Source organism: Drosophila navojoa, chromosome 5 (genome assembly GCF_054131105.1).
Source record: "Drosophila navojoa isolate 15081-1374.11 chromosome 5, UAZ_NAV_1.0, whole genome shotgun sequence".
NCBI lineage: Eukaryota > Metazoa > Arthropoda > Insecta > Diptera > Drosophilidae > Drosophila > Drosophila navojoa.
In genome coordinates this window covers 676834-696617 of record NC_142893.1, presented here as the reverse complement: position 1 = coordinate 696617, position 19784 = coordinate 676834, and the positions used below count along the sequence as shown (strand labels likewise).

The 19784-nt window shown below is 39.2% G+C and overlaps 1 protein-coding gene across 1 annotated transcript in view; it reads left to right on the top strand.

Moving 5' to 3' along the window:
* Dgk (diacyl glycerol kinase 1) overlaps positions 1-19784 on the top strand; it is a 49789-nt gene that overhangs the window by 3132 nt on the left and 26873 nt on the right. Inside the window, exons 2-4 of the mRNA XM_030383103.2 lie at positions 2381-2506; positions 15302-15383; positions 17676-17758. Of these exons, the coding sequence (XP_030238963.1) occupies positions 15308-15383; positions 17676-17758 (159 nt within the window). The 5' untranslated portion in view covers positions 2381-2506; positions 15302-15307. The remainder of the gene's footprint in view (positions 1-2380; positions 2507-15301; positions 15384-17675; positions 17759-19784) is intronic.

Here is a 19784-nt window from a genome sequence, read left to right as displayed (position 1 = left end):
ATATCAAGCTTCATTAAGCACACTCACATTAACATTATATAGAAGCCAATATACCCTCTTTCTCAGCCAGAGTGAACTAAGCCAGTTAAATTGCCAAGTAACGAGCATTCAATGCGTTGACAACAGCTGAGAGGTTGCATTAGACCGGGCCAAAAAGCAGCTTGAATCAATGCTGGCCACGTGTCTTCACTTCACACACACACACACAGACACACGCACTCATGTGAACTGAAAATAGACTTTTCACTTAAAACAAGTAGCTGAAATATTGCGTATACGCCCTGTAGAGTGGCGTTTCATAAATATTGAAGCGAGCGCTGGGCATGTTTTGTAGACTTGATTAAATTGCCATATTTAAGTTGTTCGCAGGGAAAAGCACTCCGGGGAGTGCGGCCCGCCACTCCACTCCAACTCACTCCACGCACAAACACATGCCACACAATTTCAAATTCACACATTAAATACGTGAGAGGAAATGAGAGAGAAGTTCGAATAGTAAATACCCTAGCAAAATGAAATGGTAAAAGCAAGAGAGCTAAATATGTATAGAATATAAATATATACAAATTGAATATTACTGTGTAATAATAGTTAATATACACTAGAATAGATTTTTATTTCGCTCAGATGCATACAGCTACAACTCCACTTGCTAACCTCGCATATGCTTTTAGTGCCTGCTTCTCTGTTGGCTTATTAATTAGAATACTCCTCGCAAGGACAAAATTGTTGGTAGAACAAACTTTTACCAAGCACACACACACACGCATAGCTCTCTCTCCCTCTCTCTCTTACACACACACACACACATGCATACCCGGTGCACGCACGTGTGAAGTTTCGGTTGACAAACACATGTTTCGAGTGGCTAGCGCTAAAAAGTTTGGGGCAGCTGCTAGATTTGAAATGCATGTTGCACGTTGCACGTTGCCCGTTGCACGTTGCACGTTGCAGGTTGAGCGTCCCACAAAGCATTTGACATTCTTTGCTTTTGCACTTAACTTTATTCAGGGCACTTTGTGCTGTTGACTCTGACAAGTCGTACAACAAAGGGCCTGGCAAATTGGCCAGGGCATTAAATAATGTTCATGCTAAAGTATTTAAAGAGTTTGCTAACGATCCAAATTGTATTCAATGTAGAGCAATTTGATGCACAAATCTGTGTAAAGGAAAGAGGCGTAAATGGCCAAGAGTAGTATAAGCAAGAAGAAGACACGAGTAAGAGACTATATGAAAACAATGATACACATATAAGGAATACAAATAATAGTAATAAAAAAATAGATATGAAAAGACTATACGAATTTAAGAATATAAGCATATACTAGTAAATATAAGACTAGAACTTCTTAATGGAAAAGTATAAGAGTCAAAAGACTATTAAGAATAATACGAATAGCAGAGCAGTTAGAGAACGGAGCTCTGCCCAATAGCACGCTTTGATGACGGCCCATGATTCAGTGTCTCCCCCAGTCGGGCCCTCCTGACGAGCCCACTTAATTGTTGACATATATATATACTATATATATATATCTACCATATTGATTCATACACAGCGCTTTTTGTTTGGTCCAAGTTTTCAGAAATTCCTCTTTAATCTGTTTATTAAAGACTCTGAAATTGTCTTATCTAAGCCCGCGTTTGCCGTTGTTTAACATTAAATTTAGTTCGCAATTTATGATAAGCTATGTAAAATGGAATTAAAGGCTTAAAGCCTTGACATGGGCCAAATGACAGACAGACAGACAGACAGACAGGTAGGTAGGCAGGTAAGTGAGGTGGGCGGGCCAGCAAGGCAGCTAGTAGAAATGGCTGTTCCATAAAAAAAAAAATGATAGACAACCTTTGAACTCTTGTGGCTTAACAGCAGCAAAAGTTGTTCCAAAGGCAGCAAACTTTAGCTGAGCATTTAATACATTTAATTCCTTTATGGGTTTGCTTGAAAGGGGTATACGTGACTGCCTTTAAATAAAGGAAGGCGTGCCAGACTCTAGAGTATTTGCTCCGTGCGTTCGCTCATCGGTGTACAAGGTAGTATGAGAGTAAGCGGATTATAAGAATGTTAAGATGAGTCTAGAAGGCTAGCCTTCCCTCACTAGATAGTCTCTAAAAGTAACAGAACATAGATCATGAGCTTAAGGGCATAAGGCTATGAGAGTATAAGATATGGAGAGTATAATAGTAGAATAACAGATCAGAGCGAGTATAAAAATATAAGATTATGGGTATATTAATGAGTATAAGAGTATAGGTACATTTTCAACAGCAGCTTGACAGACAATCCAGAACATCTTCCAGTCGGGCATGCCCTATCAAAGCACGTTTGCTTATTGTTTATGTTTTTTATTAATTTATTTATTCAATTTTGCTTTCGTTGCAGCATGAATCAGTAGAATCCGAGCGCCTTTGCACTCCAACCTTTGACCGCTTTGGTAAATCTTTAAAGACCGCACAGACGAAGAAGAAGAAGAAGAAGACGAGGCAAACGAAGTAGAAGAAGAAGAAGGTAGGCAAACAGTTAATGCAAATATGTTGAAATCAACATGTTCATGAAACGTAAATAGCCAACGGGTCAAAGGACAAGCGGATATGAATATGAGTAGAAATTGGGCCTAGGCAGAGCCTTAACCCCGGGGGCCAGCACGCACTGAAGCCTACATAAATATATATGTATATAACTATAGACTGGATATATATATATATATAACATGATATATATGTGCATATATTTATATACATTTGCCTCTCGGCCAGAAGCTAAGCAACTCGTAAATTATTTGCGCGCGTGTTCAACAAAATGCTGAATAAATAAATGTGCCATGTTTGCCATAAAAAATAAATATAAGCGAGCGTGGGGTGGGCGGGAGTGCCTAACGAGCGCATACTCTAAGTACAGGTGGTTTATGGATATAGCTAAGTAGCCATTGAATAGCTGCAATCGAAATAAACTCTTTTCTTCAGTTTGAGAATTGTAAAATATATATAGACTAAATATTCTATATGAAATGGACTAATTTGTATAGATTATTATGAGTTAACATGAGCTGGCGAATGCAAATAATAGAATTATTGGCAGCTTAGTAGACAGGTATCTCTATTTAAAATTTCAGCCCTCTAGTGGTGTTAGTTCTCGAGATCCAAGCGTGCAAACAGAAAGACAAAGAGATGGATAGACGATGGATATAGCTAGAAGATTGCAGTTTAAATTGCTGGCATAAAATATACACATATTTTATTTTATTTTACTCCTATCACTTACACGCCTTTGCGAAAAATCAATATACTCCAAGTGCTCAAAAAATCAAGGGGTATCAAAGACTTTGCATGCGAATTGGAATATTTTTTATTCAGTTTTGTATACACGTTTTTGTTGGCACTTCTACAACTATTAGCATAATCACACATTTACGACACACATAAAGTGTGTGAGAGGAGAAAGAGAGAGAGAGAGAGAGAGAGAGAGAGAGATAAAGTGAGAGCGAGGGCGGTTCATAAAAAGGCACCATTAAAGCCGCATATCAAACAATTTATCAAAATTTGTGACATTAACTAGCGACGTATCGTCGAAGAAGAGGCAGAGCAACATCTATCATGGAAAGTTAACGAGACTGCCACAGGATAGCAGAATATTATAATATATGTGTGTCTATATTACATGGACATGCTCATTAGGCGTTAATATGTCACTAAGACAAACACAAGCACACAGACACACTGCGCCTATTGTGAATAAAAACACAAGTAGTTGACATGCATATTTCGATGCCAGTTATGTATAATGTAAAAGTGCATCGAGTTTATCTATCCAATACCTTGTATACCTTATAAAAACTACAATTAGGTCTCTATTTAAGCTTGTTAACAATTTGTGTAGTTCAATTAGAATTCAAGTCAGAAGTTCAATAAGAGGACCGATCAGAAGTCTGATAATCCTCACCTTAGAGCTATGAAGCGTATGAGCACTTTTCTACTACTTCAAAGCTCTTCTACTACAACTAGACATCCTGTCAAGGTTTTTCCTTAATCTCTTTAACTAGCTAACGAATCCGAATTCCTCTGAGTAAAGTTTTGAAAATAACTGAAAATCGTTCTCTAGAACTCTACTACAACTACTTATGGTATATCCCATATTAGCATAGATGCTCGATAATTCCATTTAAATTGCTTCATTCGCCTGACTTGAGTCTAATACGCGCTTTCCCATGCAATTTCTGTAGCTGCTGTTGCTCTAACAATAAAAGCCAACACGCAGCTCCATAGCAACAACAATCGACATCAGGCGACAGCAACAACAACAACAACAACAAAGAACAACATTTATAGCAATGTAGAGCTGCGCCATTTGTTGCAAACTATTTGGAATGCCCTCTAAAAACGATTCTGCAGAATGGGGAATATTGATTCGATGGAAATGTATGTGAGCTGGGTATGGATCAGTTGGAGTATTTACTAGATTTTATTTTATTCCAGTTTAGGTATTTATTGGTCAGGCACTTCCCATTGAAGCTCCCGTCATTAGGCAAGAGTATCTTCTAGTCGAGCATGCCTCTTTGGCTATTGCACAGCAACTTGTTAGCTATTGGACAGGCATTGATGACGCCATCTGCGGCCGCCGAGTGTGGATGCCATTTATGCCATTTGTTCCATTTATTCCATTGTCCAGTGCTCCTTTATCCAGTTTCGTCCTCCCGTTCAGTCCTTTTGTCCGCGTTTTTACGAGTCCAGTGCGCCATGTTAATGAGATGCAAATAAGGTTCTCGCCCACACGCTCCATTTGCCGATATGCATATATGTGGCCAAGCCCTGCCCGGGCCCGCCTCGCTCTGCCCATCCCTGACGGCACTAGCTACACCTCCTTCTACATTTACTGCGGCATATTTACGCTATCTTTGTGTGAGTGTGTGTGTGGGGGGGATTATTTTGCCTGTCTGACAGGCTATGCGTGTGTGTGTGTGTGTGTGTGTGTGTGGGAAAGCCAAGGAGTTCAGCGCCTTTTGTTACGCTTTGGCAAATGGCAAATGGCATTTGTTTTGGTATTTGCTCTGTGACACACCGACACCCATACAAACACACACCAACACACACACACCAACACACACACACCAACACACACACACCAACACACATACACGTGTGTGTCAAATCTGTCAGTCAAAGTCAAAGTCAAAGTTTTGCCTTTTTTATATCTTGTCTGTGTGAGTGTGAGAATGTATGTGTGTCTGTGTCCATGTCTGTGTGTGTGTGTGTTTGTGTGTGTGTTGCACACTCCAATTAAGCGACAAAAATGCTGCTCAGTGTGTGCCAACATTTTGTCATGTTTGTTGATTTATTCGATTTTATATGCCATGTTGTGCTGTAACTCGAGTGTCACACTCACACACATAGATACACACACACATGCACACACACATAGCTACACTCTGCCCAACGCATATTACGTATACGCCGCGAGGTACTTGAGTTGGGTTCCCTAAAGCCTTTCACGTGTGCCAAAAAAAGGAAAAAAAAAATGAAATGAGCCGACAAGCTCTGCAGTCAGGCCTAACTGACTTCATAATGCTCGTTAAAATATGTCAAATCTGTTATGCAAATTGTGGTATTCCAATTTGTCACGCGTCAACTGGCCGTAGACTGTTATTAGAGAGTGTAGACGGCAACTGCAGCTAGAATATACCTATTTCACTTGCTAGTCTCCAGCATCAGCTAATATGCTCTTATTCGCACCAAATGAACGAGTATCAAAATTAATTTCCCCTGTAAACGGGCACACTATCTTCGGCTTATGTGCGACCTTATGATGGGCATAGTCCCATGTATACCCATACATACATACCTATATATTTATATATATGTATATGTGCATTCTATATACCTTGATAAAAATGAAAGACCTGAATCAGTTACTCAACTGAATGTCAATAAATAAACAAACTTACGCAGATGCTGGGTATGAATGCAAGCACTGCGAGCAACTAAAATCAAGGTTATATACAACTAACAGATACCCTGTGATCGTTATCGATGAACCTTATTAGCATACATATCTTAGATTGCCCAAAAAGTTACTCTAATATAAAATGCATCTTCAGTTCTTTAAAAGAACTTTCACTACAGCTTCAAATATTTGGCAGAAAGTTAATAATTTCAATTAAACTTGTGAATACCCTGCATGTCTTTGAGATGGATACTTGGACCAGCCTGTTCACATCTTGAGCTTGCATGTTCTATATACATATATATAGACACGTTCCATCCTACCCGCTTGCTCTCAGCTGCTGCCGCAGCACTATCTCTCTATATTTTACCCAAAATAATAATAATGGCAAGAAGAAGAGCAACAACAACAACAACAATCAGTGGCCAAAGACAAATCCGTTACACGCAGCAGCAATAACAGCTCTTCATCTCTCATCTTCACATCTCCCTCCCTCTCCCTCTCTCTCTCTCTCTCGTGGTCCCCTTCTTTGTCTGTCTCGATGTCAGCATCCTCGCTGACGTCGTTGTAACATTTCATTGGCCATTTTCGTTGCGGTTTTTCCAGCTAGCTCTGACGTCAGAGCCCATGAGTGCTATAGAAACTATAGCTGAAAGCACACTCACACACACACACACATGTGAATGTGCCAGTGCGTGTGTGTGAATTTGTTTGTTTGTATTTTTTGGGGGGCAGCCGAGTGCTTCAGCTATTTTCTGTTCAGTTTTCCGCCCTCGGTTTGTTTTGCTGCAAGCCAAATCGATTTCGATTTCGATTTCGATTCCAATTCAACAACAAAACTTGCTTAGTTTATCCAGAGTCTCACCTCTGCGCCACCTGCCTGACGGCCCGGGGTGCCTCTGGCTGGCTTATGAAGTGTATTGACGCCATTTCTCATTGGCTAATGATGTTCAAGTGCAGCGCACAGCTTCCGGCAGCTCGCAGCCTGCAACAGATTTCGCATTTCGTACGGCTTCCGTGCGGCCAATGATAACAAATAGCAAATGACTTCATTCGTCCATTCATGCATCGCAGCCAAACCAAGCAGAAAATGTGTCTGAAATGTCGAATCTAGCCCAATATGGCCATTAGGCTTGGCACCTTAATGCAATTTTCGAATGGGCGTAATGAAGAAATCTTAATCACGTTGCATTTCAAAAGGATATTCCAATTATAATTGTTTTTGGTTTACTAAAGTGTGGACTATTTGTATATATTTCTTATGATTATAATTATAAAGTATCTAATTCTTATACATATACCGTATATTATTATATTTTATTTTGAAAGTCAACTCATATACATAAATAAAATCACCTTTAAAAATATCAAATTTTGCACTCTAAATATATAATATAAATACTTAAATATATAGATACATGTATATCTATAAAATTTTAGATTTTTATATATTTAACACGGGAAAATTTTCTTATAATTATGTATATGAATAAAAATAATTCTTTGTGTTCATTCATTTGCTTTAAATTTCATATCTGATTCAACAATCAATAATCAGAAAAGATATATTTAAATACATATGAATACTTCTCACTCGCTAATCAATTTTAGCTTTACATTATGTTGTGAAACGTCTTAAACCACCCTCGTCCCACATAGTTTTATAAGCAGGTCAATAGAGATTTTAGCTATGCAGCAAAAGCTTCGCACTTGAAAGCATTTGATGGAAGACTGCGACTGGCCGCGGCTAATTCTGCTGCTGCTGCCTCTGCCGCTGCTGCTGCTGCTGCCTCTGCTGCTGCTGCTGCTGCTGGTGCTGGCAGGTGTTTTCAGCGAATTGGCTAAGGTTAGACAGATCAGATCATTTGGTATTTCTATAAATGAGCCAACTCGGGCGGCTGCCGCTCAATTTATTTCGCTTGTCCAGGCCAACAGTTCGACGGACTGACTGACTGGCTGTCTGACCAGCTGTGTGCGTGTGTGTGTGTCTGCATTTGTTTGTTTATCTATTTTTATAACGCGCAATGGGGGCCCCCATCGCAAAAGTCTTCTTCTATCAGTTTAGATGAACGCCACGCTTGCTATGTTTATCGAAAGACAAAACTGTTTTTATTGTTTAAAAATTATTTTCAGTAGCTCACACACACACGCACACTACTATACACACACAGAGCAGCTGTGGCATCAATTTTCATTGAAAAACTGTCCGAAGCGTCGATCAAAGTGAGAAACGTGAAAACCTGAAAAGTCAAAGGCCGCCAGAGGCTTCAGCCGCAAGAGAATTTCACACCGAAAAGCGGAAATGTGTTTTAGCACAGCGTCTACTTTATGGGCTGAGCCATTTCCCGTTTGTAGAGTGGACCTATTTTCCGCCCTTTCCCTTTCCCTCTCCCGTTCCATCCCGCTCTTCAGGCAAATTTTGCATAGAGTCAACAAATGTGTTTGGTATTTTTGGCTTTGGGCATTCATTAGGCATTCAGCTCGAGTACTTGACGGCTCCAAGTATTGCTTTGTCCAGAAATACAAGTGTAATTGCGTTGAGCCGCTCGGCTTAGACTGCTAATTAACAACAATTAGCCACAGCGACAGCTGGCAAAGTGCAATTTTAGCTGCAAGAATTTCAACTAATTTTATTTTCAGTCAGTTTCAGAAAAATAAAGCTGACAAAAACGGTAAAGAAAACCCAAAAGGCAAACAATGGCAAATTGAGCGAAGCTTTTCACATCTCCAGTTTCTTTCGTTCTCCTTGCCTTTTTTCGCTCCATTTATTGTTTGCCTTTCTTGTTTGTATTTAGAGCAGTGGGGTGGCCAAAATGGAGTGGGCTATATTGGTGTGACGGTAGTTAAAGACTTAAAGACGAACATTTGAATTTGAAATTAAAGTGAAGCTAAAAGTTAAAGCAAAAGTTACAGCTATTTATATACATATACATAAATGTAGATATATAGTTTATATCTTGCCAATCGCAGACTACACGCTATAATATATATTGTTAAGTTTTCAAAGTCTTTTATAACAGACAAAGGAAAGGAGCAGCTTATACATATTTATTCTGTTTATGCTCAACTTACAGCAAAATGTAGCAAGTAGGGCATATTAGTTCTATACATACTATATGCTGACTATTATGAATTTCTGAAATTTTTTAAACAGATCTCGAGAACTATCAAAGCTAGAGGCTTTGAATTTAATATATTGATATATGTTCAGCATAAAATTAAATATATCTATATATATATTATAGATCTGCTCCTGGTTCAGTGTATTTCCTAGTCATGTACTCCCTAGTACTGCACTGATGCTTGTTTTCTTTTTTGGCCAACTGCAGCAGCTGCAACAATTACAGTGTACTTTGTGTCATTTAATGAGAAGCAGAGTATTGTGCAGTCGTTTACATTCATTTTTATCTCATTTTCAGCTCAGTTTATTCTCTTTAGTTTCATTTCTTTCTGCTTTCTTTTTGTCAAATGCTTTTGGCTGTTGACATTTTCATCGCTGAAAGCGTCGATGCGGCACTTAGGGAAAAATCTACGCGCAAATCCCATTTATATTTAATTTTTCCATTTTGAAAACTTCGTCGTCGTCGCCGCCGCCGCTGCCGCCGTCATATTCGCTGCACTTGATCCTCGTAAAGACAGGACGTGACATTACATGCCAAGGCTGACAGTGGACGGACGGACTGAGAAACGGTCGCTGGGCATGACGTTGGGTCTAAAAACTGCACGGACATCCTCATGGGCATCGGATGTGAACAATAAATTTGATTCAATTGCTCTTGAGCGCTTGGTCGCTGAATAAGAAACTCACGCTCTTTGTAGTAGCCTCCACTCTCTTTCTTTGTCTCTGTCTGTCCGTGTCTGTGTGTCTGGCCGTGTCGCCATCTGATTGTGCATGACCAGCTTTTGATAAAGCAGCTAAGCTAAAGCGCAATAACAGTGACAATGCGCCTTTAGCGTCAAGGCTCCCTCTGTTGCCCAGCGTCTGCTCCTGCTCCTCCTGTTCCTCCTTGCTCATTGACTCCTTCCCTGGCCTGCACCACTGACAGGCGGAAGTGAGCAGCACAAAGAGCACAACATGCGCCGCACTAAATCGCGTTTCCTGCGGTCCCTTCTCCATTGTCAGCTCGGAATTTTCTACAACTTTCATTCAGTTGCACGCTCACTTTTAATTGCCACAGAGTTCAAATACAGATACAGATACAAATATATAGATATAAATACGTATATACAGATAGGTAGATACAGATACGTAAATACAGATACAGATACGCAGATTCAGATACTTAGATACAAATACGTAGATACAGATACGTAGATACAGATCCGTAGATACAAAAACGTAGATACAGATACGTAGATAGAGATACCTAGGTACGTAGGTAAAGCTCCGTAGATACAAATACGTAGATACAGATACGTAGATAGAGATACGTAGATACAGATACGTAGATAAAGATACGCAGATATAGATACATAGATACAGATACGTAGATACAAATACGTAGATACAGATACGTAGATACAGATACGTAGATACAAATACGTAGATACAGATACGTAGATAGAGATACGTAGATACAGATACGTAGGTAAAGATCCGTAGATACAGATACGTAGATACAAATACGTAGATACGGATACGTAGATACAGATACGTAGATACAGATACGTAGATACCGATCCGTAGATACAGATACGTAGATACAAATACGTAGATACAGATACGTAGGAACAGATACGTAGATACAGATACGTAGATACAGATACGTAGATACAGATACAGATACGCAGAAACAAATACAGATACGTAGATACAGATACGTAGATACAGATACGTAGATACAGATACGTAGGAACAGATACGTAGATACAGATACGTAGATACAGATACGTAGATACAGATACAGATACGCAGAAACAAATACAGATACGTAGATACAGATACAGATGTAGCCGCTGAGGCAGAGGAAGCTTAACAGACAGTTTATGGTCGAGTTAAAGTCGTTTAACAGCGGGTTACCACATGCAAAGCCCCCAAAAGTGCAGCAACAAAAAAAAGCCATGAACAAGCCAAAACTTGGGTGGGCGACTGTGTGTGTGCGTGTATTTGTGTATGTGTGAGGTTGTGTGTGAAAAATACGTGGCATAAATCCATGATATATTGTCATTTGCTTAACCATGCAGCCAGCTGGAAGATGTTGCTGGTTGCCCCATGGCCCACAGGACCGAGACCCAAATACACTTTGGCATCCTGTGCACTCAACTAAAAGAAAATGAAATGTATGTGACGCTTTGTTCAGTCACTGTTTCCTATATATATGTATATACATATGTATGTACGTACGTAACAACAATATTGCTAAGATGTATATCTATAACATCTATATGTCTGCATGTAGAGGAGGGATATATTGTGCGGCGCACAACTGATAAACAATGATGACAATTTCATAATTGTAAATATATGCTCTCGCATGCAACGCAAACAATTTGCATAGCTGGCGAATAACACATGTATATGTATGTATACAGATGTACACTGAGCGAAAACTGGATTCGGGGTTGGCTATCGGTTCAACTGGAGTTTTGGGTTGGACATTTGGCTTCAACTGGAGTTTTTGGTTGAAAAAGATTAAATGGTATATAATGAGGCCCTTCCTGCATTGCTAGTGCCTACACTGAGCGAAATATTACATGCTGCTTCACTAGTTCTTGACTCGTATAAATTAAATTAAAAAGACATACCCCAAGGGAAAGTTATATTTGCTATGCCATTTCATAGATCTGCTCTAAATATGATTAGCTGAAATATTCTTATCTAAATATGCTTAGGCTAATCAAACTTATTCCAGTCTATAACAAATTTCATAGAGTATCTAGGTAGACGAGCCGGTTTCTCTGCGCATATTAATAATTTAATGAGGTGCTCGCTCCAAGCGCATGAATCGCAATTGATCCGTAATAAATAATTTAATGGCGTTTAGCAAATATGTTGGCATTTCAACAAACTGAAATCAAAAGCCAGACGTAAAGCATTTGAATAATTTAATATTAAATAGAAAAGCGTTCACCAAAGGTGCCATATATATGTGTATATATATATAAATATATCGAATATTCATCCATAGAAATATTTGATTTTCGCATTGAAATTGTGAACAATATTGCAAAATAAATGTTTTCCTGTTTTGGCAATTTCATATTTCGAGTCCAATTAAGTGCATTTTTTAGTCAAGCGTTCAATTGGCATTGTATTTAATTATTTTTACACTTCTATCGAATAAACATATACGGCTATATGTTTACATTTGATTTTCATTCGAATTGACAATGCCTGACTGTAGCCAGATATCCTTTATCCGTTATCCCTTTTTGCATAAAATCAAATTGTTATGGCTCAGAGCTCTCATCAAATTTTATGCGTTTGACCGCAGGACATGAAATAAAGTTAAATGCAAAATACAAAATACAAAAAATAAAACAGAAAAGATAAATAAACATTTGCAATCTGTTCGTGTTTTATTTGATATTTAAAATTATATTGTTATGGCGCTGCATCAACGAACGAAATCTCAGCCACAACTTTCATTAAATTTTTATAGAAATTTCATTTGAGGCGAAAGTTTGCACAGAGGAGAGAAAGAAAATGCCTGCGGCGCTCTATGCCCAGAGGGACCTACAATTAGGAAGTGCTCTAGACTCGACTGGGAGATACTCGGAAGTCGGCTTAGAGCTGTTGTGTCTAGCATTGTTGTTGAGCAATGGGTTTGCACGGAGATGAGTGTGTGTGAACTGAGAGCGTATTGGTGAGGTGTATTTGAATGAATGAATATGAATTTCATTCTTTCTAGGAAAGAGAGAGCACCCCTTATCTCTAACAATTTCAATTTTCAGCTGTTTAAATTTTCACTTAGCCATCTTATTTACTAACTTATTATGAGAAAATAAAACACAAATTCTTTCAGATTAAGTCTTAAATATATTTCTATATAAATCATTTTCGTTATCCAATTCATTTCGGATTCCGGGAACTCTGAAGTTCCTTTAGGAAATCTGAGCTCCGTACGCTCCAAGTAGCTGCGGCTGCTTCACTTTTCGAATATCTCATTTCAAATTTGAGGCATAAAACACAAAATGTTTGCTATGTTGGCCATTTATATGCGCGTGTGTGTGTGGGTGGTGTGGGTTGTATGTGTATGTGTCTGGGTGTGTTGGCTTTAATGGCTATTTTCTTAGGGCCAAAAACAATAAGAGCCATCAAGTTGGTTTTTTTATACATTTTATCAAAGGACGAACAAAAGCGAGCGAGAGCTCGTAAAAAGGACAAGCACACACACACACACAGATACGAACACAAACCCACAGATACACATACACATGCACACACACATACACATACATTGAAAGCCATTTTCATTTCATTTTCCATGTCTCTGACGCTTATTGTATGCGAATTACATGCTCTGAATGGCGAAATACAACACGCATAATCTAATAATATTTTATGGCCAATGGGCTCTAGCACTCGCTCTCCATCTCTCTCTCTGTCCAGTGGCCAGCACAATGCGTAGGAAAGTCCACTTGGCACTTGAGCGTTCGTTGAACTTCGTCAGGAGATGCCATCAATATATGCTGTAAATAAATGTCATATACAGGAAGTGGCAGAGAATGGAAAATGGAATGGAAAATCTCAGTAATTTTCTAGATTTTAACAATGCTCCATCTTCTTTTCATCTCCATCTACATCTCCGTCCCCTCCATCTCGGGCCGTCTCCTTCGACCTTAATGTTGCAATTAACGAGCATTTTATTGCGTATACGCCACGTTTGCCAGTGTTTTATTTATTAGCATTTTCTTTCTGGTCCATAAGCTAAAGCACGAGGCGGGTGAGAACCAGAAGAGGGAGAGACGAGCGGAAGGAGGAGAAAAGGCAGGCAGAAAGTGAAATAAGAAATGTGAGCAATCGATGGCCCTCTTCTCTACCACTCCCTCTCTCTCTCTCTCTCTCTCTCTCTCTCTCTCTCACTCTCTCTACAAATATCCCAATTAATGAGTAATATGTATGCCACGTATGTCAGACACTCAGCAGTTAGTTAGAATAGTTTACAGATTTTCCCTCTCCCTCACAAAACGAGAAAGAAATGTGAAATCTCTGCAATTTTTTGCATTTTAACATTGCTCGCTCTCTTCTCTCTCTCCCTCTTTAGCCCATCCATGCGCTCCACATGGATGTTGCAATTAAGGAGCATTTCACATTACGCATACGCCGCGTATGCCACTGTTATATTTATTGCCATTTTTTATTAGCATTTTCATTAGTTGTAAACGTGGAGCGCACAAGGGACCCCAAGCGAGCTGTGAATAATGCTAATTCTCCATTATTCTCTAGCCAAGAAGGCAACTATAAATATGGGCGTGGCCGCACATTAAGTGCCTGTTAAGTAGCTTTTTATAGTCGCAGCAAAAACAAAGTCGCAAAAATATATTAAGGTATATATATACATACATATGTATATGTACATAAATCTGTATACATATGTAGTTCAATCAGTTTTGATATATTTTGGAATAGTTGAATGCGTCTTAAAATAGAATACGCCAGAGACAAAAGCTTTATAAATATATATGCATCTCTATATATATTTTTGATACGTATAAAATGCCAAAAGGCCGCAGATACGAAAATAAATAAAATTTGAGAAAAAGCCAAAAATACAAGAAAAAAAATTCCAACTGAATTTTATATAAATAAAAAAAATTTGTTTGCTGCGCGAGTCCAATTATCAGTCTATCACTTGAGCACCTGCCCACAAAAGCTGACAATGTCCGCGTTTGTGTGTGTGTGTTTGATATATATACGAAATGCCATCAAATAGCGTAAGACAAATGACAAGCTGAAAGCCAGATGAGCATCAGATGACGCCATATCCATGACGGACCAAAGAGAGAAACAGAGAGAGAGAGAGAGAGAGAGTGGGGGAGAGGTCATCGATTAACGTGTGCGTCTATCACAACCAAACATAATTATTGTACATTGCCAATGATCATTAGAGTCGAGCAGAGCTCGTGGCTCCTGCTCTAATGGGCGTTGTTTTATAGCTTGTGACGCGCATTGGGAATCGGTCTAAAAATACAGCCGAGTTGTCAAGTGTGTTAGCTGTCCATGTGTGTGTGTGTGTGTTTGTTATGCCAACACTTTTCAAATTTTATTGGCTACCAAAAGGGGGGCACGTCCCAAGCGAAGCGCAACAACAAAAACAATAAATTATGTCCCGCACTTCGCACTACTATTGAGTATCTGTGTGTGTGTGTGTGTAGCTACGCTTATTTACAATTTGTCATAATTTTTCGCTTGTATACTTTCAGGCAAACATGAATATTGCCATCGCACACAAATGGGATAAATTATCGCCGCGCGAGTTTTTGCAACTGCAGGAATTGGCATCATGTAAGTGCAGAGTGAAAACTCTTAACCCAAACCATTAATGACATAATGCACGATGAATAACAGCTATATAAATATAAATATGTATATGTATGCATGTGTGTGTGTCTTGCGAGGGAGTAGGAAGCGTTAATTGTAAAGAGAAACAGAAAACAGAAAACTAAAGCTGCAAACAAAATGAAGATCAACAGTCAAGGCGCTAGCATAAATGAGTAAATAAATATAAGAGCATGATAGTCATAGGCATTTACGTATAAGAGTGGAAATGTATAATTAGCACATTTAAGAGTGAAAATATGATATACGAGCAGAGGAATGTGAGTGCAAAGGACGATAGACTCTGGAGTATATATGGAAAATAAGAAATGTATAAGAATATGGTGGTAATTTAGTATAAGAGGAAGAGAACTAGAGAGTACTGTAATATAGGATTGTAGGAGTAATAAATATACGAGCTTAGGAGTATATATGGGCAACTAGAATGCTAAAGCTTATATTTAATATCAATTTTAACTTAATTTTTGCAGGTAATTTAAATTTTAACAAGAAATACGAGACGAGTATAGGAGTATAGCAGTATAAAATTATAAGAAAAGAGCTAATGAGCATATAAATATATCGAAAACTATGATAGCATAAGACAAATTCGGGACGTAGAATAGTATAAGTGTAGGAGAGCCCTAGCATTAACAGTCAAGTCTGTCTAAACATTACCGATTTCAATCAGTATAGGAGATTTGTGGGAAGAGGAGACGCAGTGATCGTCAGTCTCGACATACCTCGCATGTCGCCACGTCAGCTACTATTAGTAACTTCATATGCATTTATCAAAAATATGCAGATAATTGAATGCAACACAAATTGAGAGTTGAAAGTTAAGGGAGAATGTGCAAGCATGCATAGATGATTTAATGGCCTTATACAGTTATAGCTATCATTATAAATGGCAGTGAGAATGGATAATAGCTTTAACACTTTAGTCAACTTATTTTGGTTGCATGCGATTTTCATCTGATTTATTGACGTGATGCGAGTCAAGTTGCGCAATTTGAAATCGCATTGCGAGAAGCGGAAAGCTTGGCATTTCAGGTAGAGCTTTGCTGACTTAAATGCTCATGCTGATGATGAATGATGATGATGGTGATGATGATGATGGTGCTGAAGTCTGGCAACTGCGTGTGTAGTGAGCTTAAATGTTGACATGCTGCATTGGGTAATCCGGTGCAAAGTTGCAGCTGGAACAGAAGGCAGAAGACAGAAGGCGGAGAACTGTGTGGCAAGCAAAGCTGCTTGACGTTTCATAAAGTAGTTACCTTTGCGTTTACCTTTACCTTTGCCTTTGCCTTGGCTACCTTTTCATTTACCTTTAACGTATTCGGTTTGAGCTGAACTGAGCGGCTTTCGGATGTCTTTGGCGCTGGGCGGGCAGCACTTGTCAACAAGACACTGAAAACTGCTTCTGAGTGTGATTAAAAATGTCAGCAGCAGCAGCAGCAGCAGAGCAATTGAGGCAGCGTATGGGTGTGGCATTTGCCACTTGCCACTTGCCGGAGAGTGGCGCTTTGAGTGGCATCGAATACGAAGTGTCAACGACAGCGACAGCGACAGTTGAAGCATTTAAGTGCTCAAAGCACTCAAAATATTCGCTCGAGCTGCGGCTGCAATAGCAACAGCGACAGCAACAGCAACAGCAGGAACAGGAGCTCAAGGAGCGGCTGCAATTGTCGCCCGCCCAGCTGTGCAATGCATTCACTAAGTTAATAAAACTTTGCCACAATTTGAGGCACACACACATACACACACACACACACACACACACAGAGGCACGCAGGCAGATCGTTGTCATGCAACGACTTTGTTTCCATTAGTTAATTATACTCAAAGCTCTGTCTCCTTCTCTAAATCTATATATCTATCTCGCTCTGCAATTACCTGCTTTCACCTGTCACTTGCCACTTGCCACTTGAGGCGTCGATTAAAAACTGTCGCCATGGCAGCAATTGCCTCTTTACTATTCAGGTGTAGCACAAGAAAAAAGCTAAAGCTAAAAAAAAGTAAGCTAGAAGAAGAGCTGGAAGAGGCAGTGAACAAATGGGGTATATATGTCTATATAATTTTTTTTAATTATTCGGCCAACTGTTATGATTACAGGGTATCTCTGGAACTTACACTCCCGGTTATGTTTGTTCATTTCTTTACCTTAATGAGATCGTAAATATTATTTACTAATTGCTATAACATAAGCCATAAATCTAATTTATATTTCTTCTTCATCTTCTTCTTACTCATTTGCAGACTCCACACGCAAGCTACAGGATGTGCTCCAGGAGTTCTGTACGCCCAGCGCATCTGCCGCGCCCAAATGCATACCAGATGGGGTAAGTAGTCAGACAAGCAAATAAATGGACAGAGAAATACACGAAAAGAGGAAAAGAAGAAGCAAATAAGAAAGAGAGGAAAAGATGGTGAGAAAGCGAGAGGATATGATATATATATATAGACAGAGAAAAAGGGATAGACAGAGATAGAGATATCAATAGAGAAAGTAATGGAGCAGTAGAGATCAAGCGAAAGGCACAGAGACAGAGATCCCCCTTGCTGAAGGTGAATCCAAATAAATAAGTCCTTGAAACACACACATAAATTCACACACACTCACTCACACACACAGAGAGCAACCTGACAAGGATGCGGGTCAGCCTGTGTCTATGGCAGCTCAAGAATCTGTTTTGTATTTTATGTTTCGTATTTTGGGTAAGTGGATGGAGTAAAAGATTGAAAGTAAATCTTCTTATACATACAATAAATCACCGAGATTTTTCAACTTTACGCCCGAAATGCTAAATTGAAATTGAGCAGCAAGACCCCAAGCCCCAGTCCCAGCCCCAGCCCGACCCGGAGCACAGACCTGACGCCATGCATCGACAAGAGAAGCAGGTAGACAAGTACAGGTAGACAGCTTATACTAAATTAAATTGAAAATGCATGCCGGCAAGGGGGACAACGAGAGAGAAAGAGAGGGGGAACGCGAAAGAGGGCGGGCAGTAGTTTTGTTAGTAAATCTTGGAACTTCAACAAGCTGCCAAAACAGAGACAAAATCAAATTAATAACCAAGCTGGCAACAGCTTAATGGGGGCCGTAGCTATAGATACATATATATATACGAACCCTAACCCAAATATACACACGCAGACACAGACACTCCCCCCCCCACACATACACACACACACACACACTTGCTCTCCGGGGGAATGTTGATTTCCGCTCGGGCTTAGCACACGGTTTAAGCCCCATTATGAATTCTAAGCTCCGCATGCCTTGAGTATATTTAATGACAAAACTTGAAGGCAGACAAAGCTCCCATATTGATGTATTTATACACTCGAGATGGCAGGGCGCAAGGGGATTACATAGAAGAGATAAGGCATAATTGTGTCTAATCAAGAGCTAAGTCCTTGTACAAACTTTAGTGTAAGTAATCCAAATGATTGCCAAAGGATTTCATATTAGCTTCCTATGCATAGAGCTCTGCATTCTAGTCCATAGACGACTCAGATAATGGATATATAAATATTCAACCTAATCATGTAAATTTGATATATTTATATTTATTTCATTATCTATTCCCCAACTTTTCCATTTTCCACTGCTAACTCTCAAATCTCTTTGATCCCTTACCTCTGCTGTATATCCAACTTTTTATCTAAACAACTTTTCTATTGCTGGGTATTTAACATTCGTTCATTGCCATTTACGTAGCTGGCACGACGAAACGAGTGAAACAATTGTGGTTTGTGGCGTATGATAAAAGATAAAACAATTAATATGTAAAACTTTGGTTCAACTCAATCGATCAACAGCACACATGTGCACACATCACATCCATGGGTTCCTAAGTGTGTGTGTGTGTGTTTGTGTGTCTGCTTAAGCTGAGTTGGGAATTGCAATTTGTTGTTAAATCTATTCAGCCATGCTCATTTAACCTCACTACAAATGCAAATACAAGACAGATAACATACGGAGGGACAGACGGGCAGACGGACGGACGGACAGACAATACAATACATACAAACACACACAGATAGAGTTGCTTCTGCTGCTGTTGCTGTTGTCTTTTGGTCATGTAACGAAATGGAAAAAAATCGTATAATTAAGTTTGTTTCTGTCATCCCAGCACACACACACATGCATACACATATATAGATGCAATTTGTTGGCACTCGAATATATATTTTTTGTACGCTCTTAGTCGATTCACTTTGATATTGAACACGTTGACAGCGAACAGGAATACACGCGCTTCTACACTGTCCGTTCGGGGTTTTCTTTTTTTGTATTTACACACCCACACATACACATATACATATATAAGTATGTATACATGTGTTTCTCTTTGCAGCTTC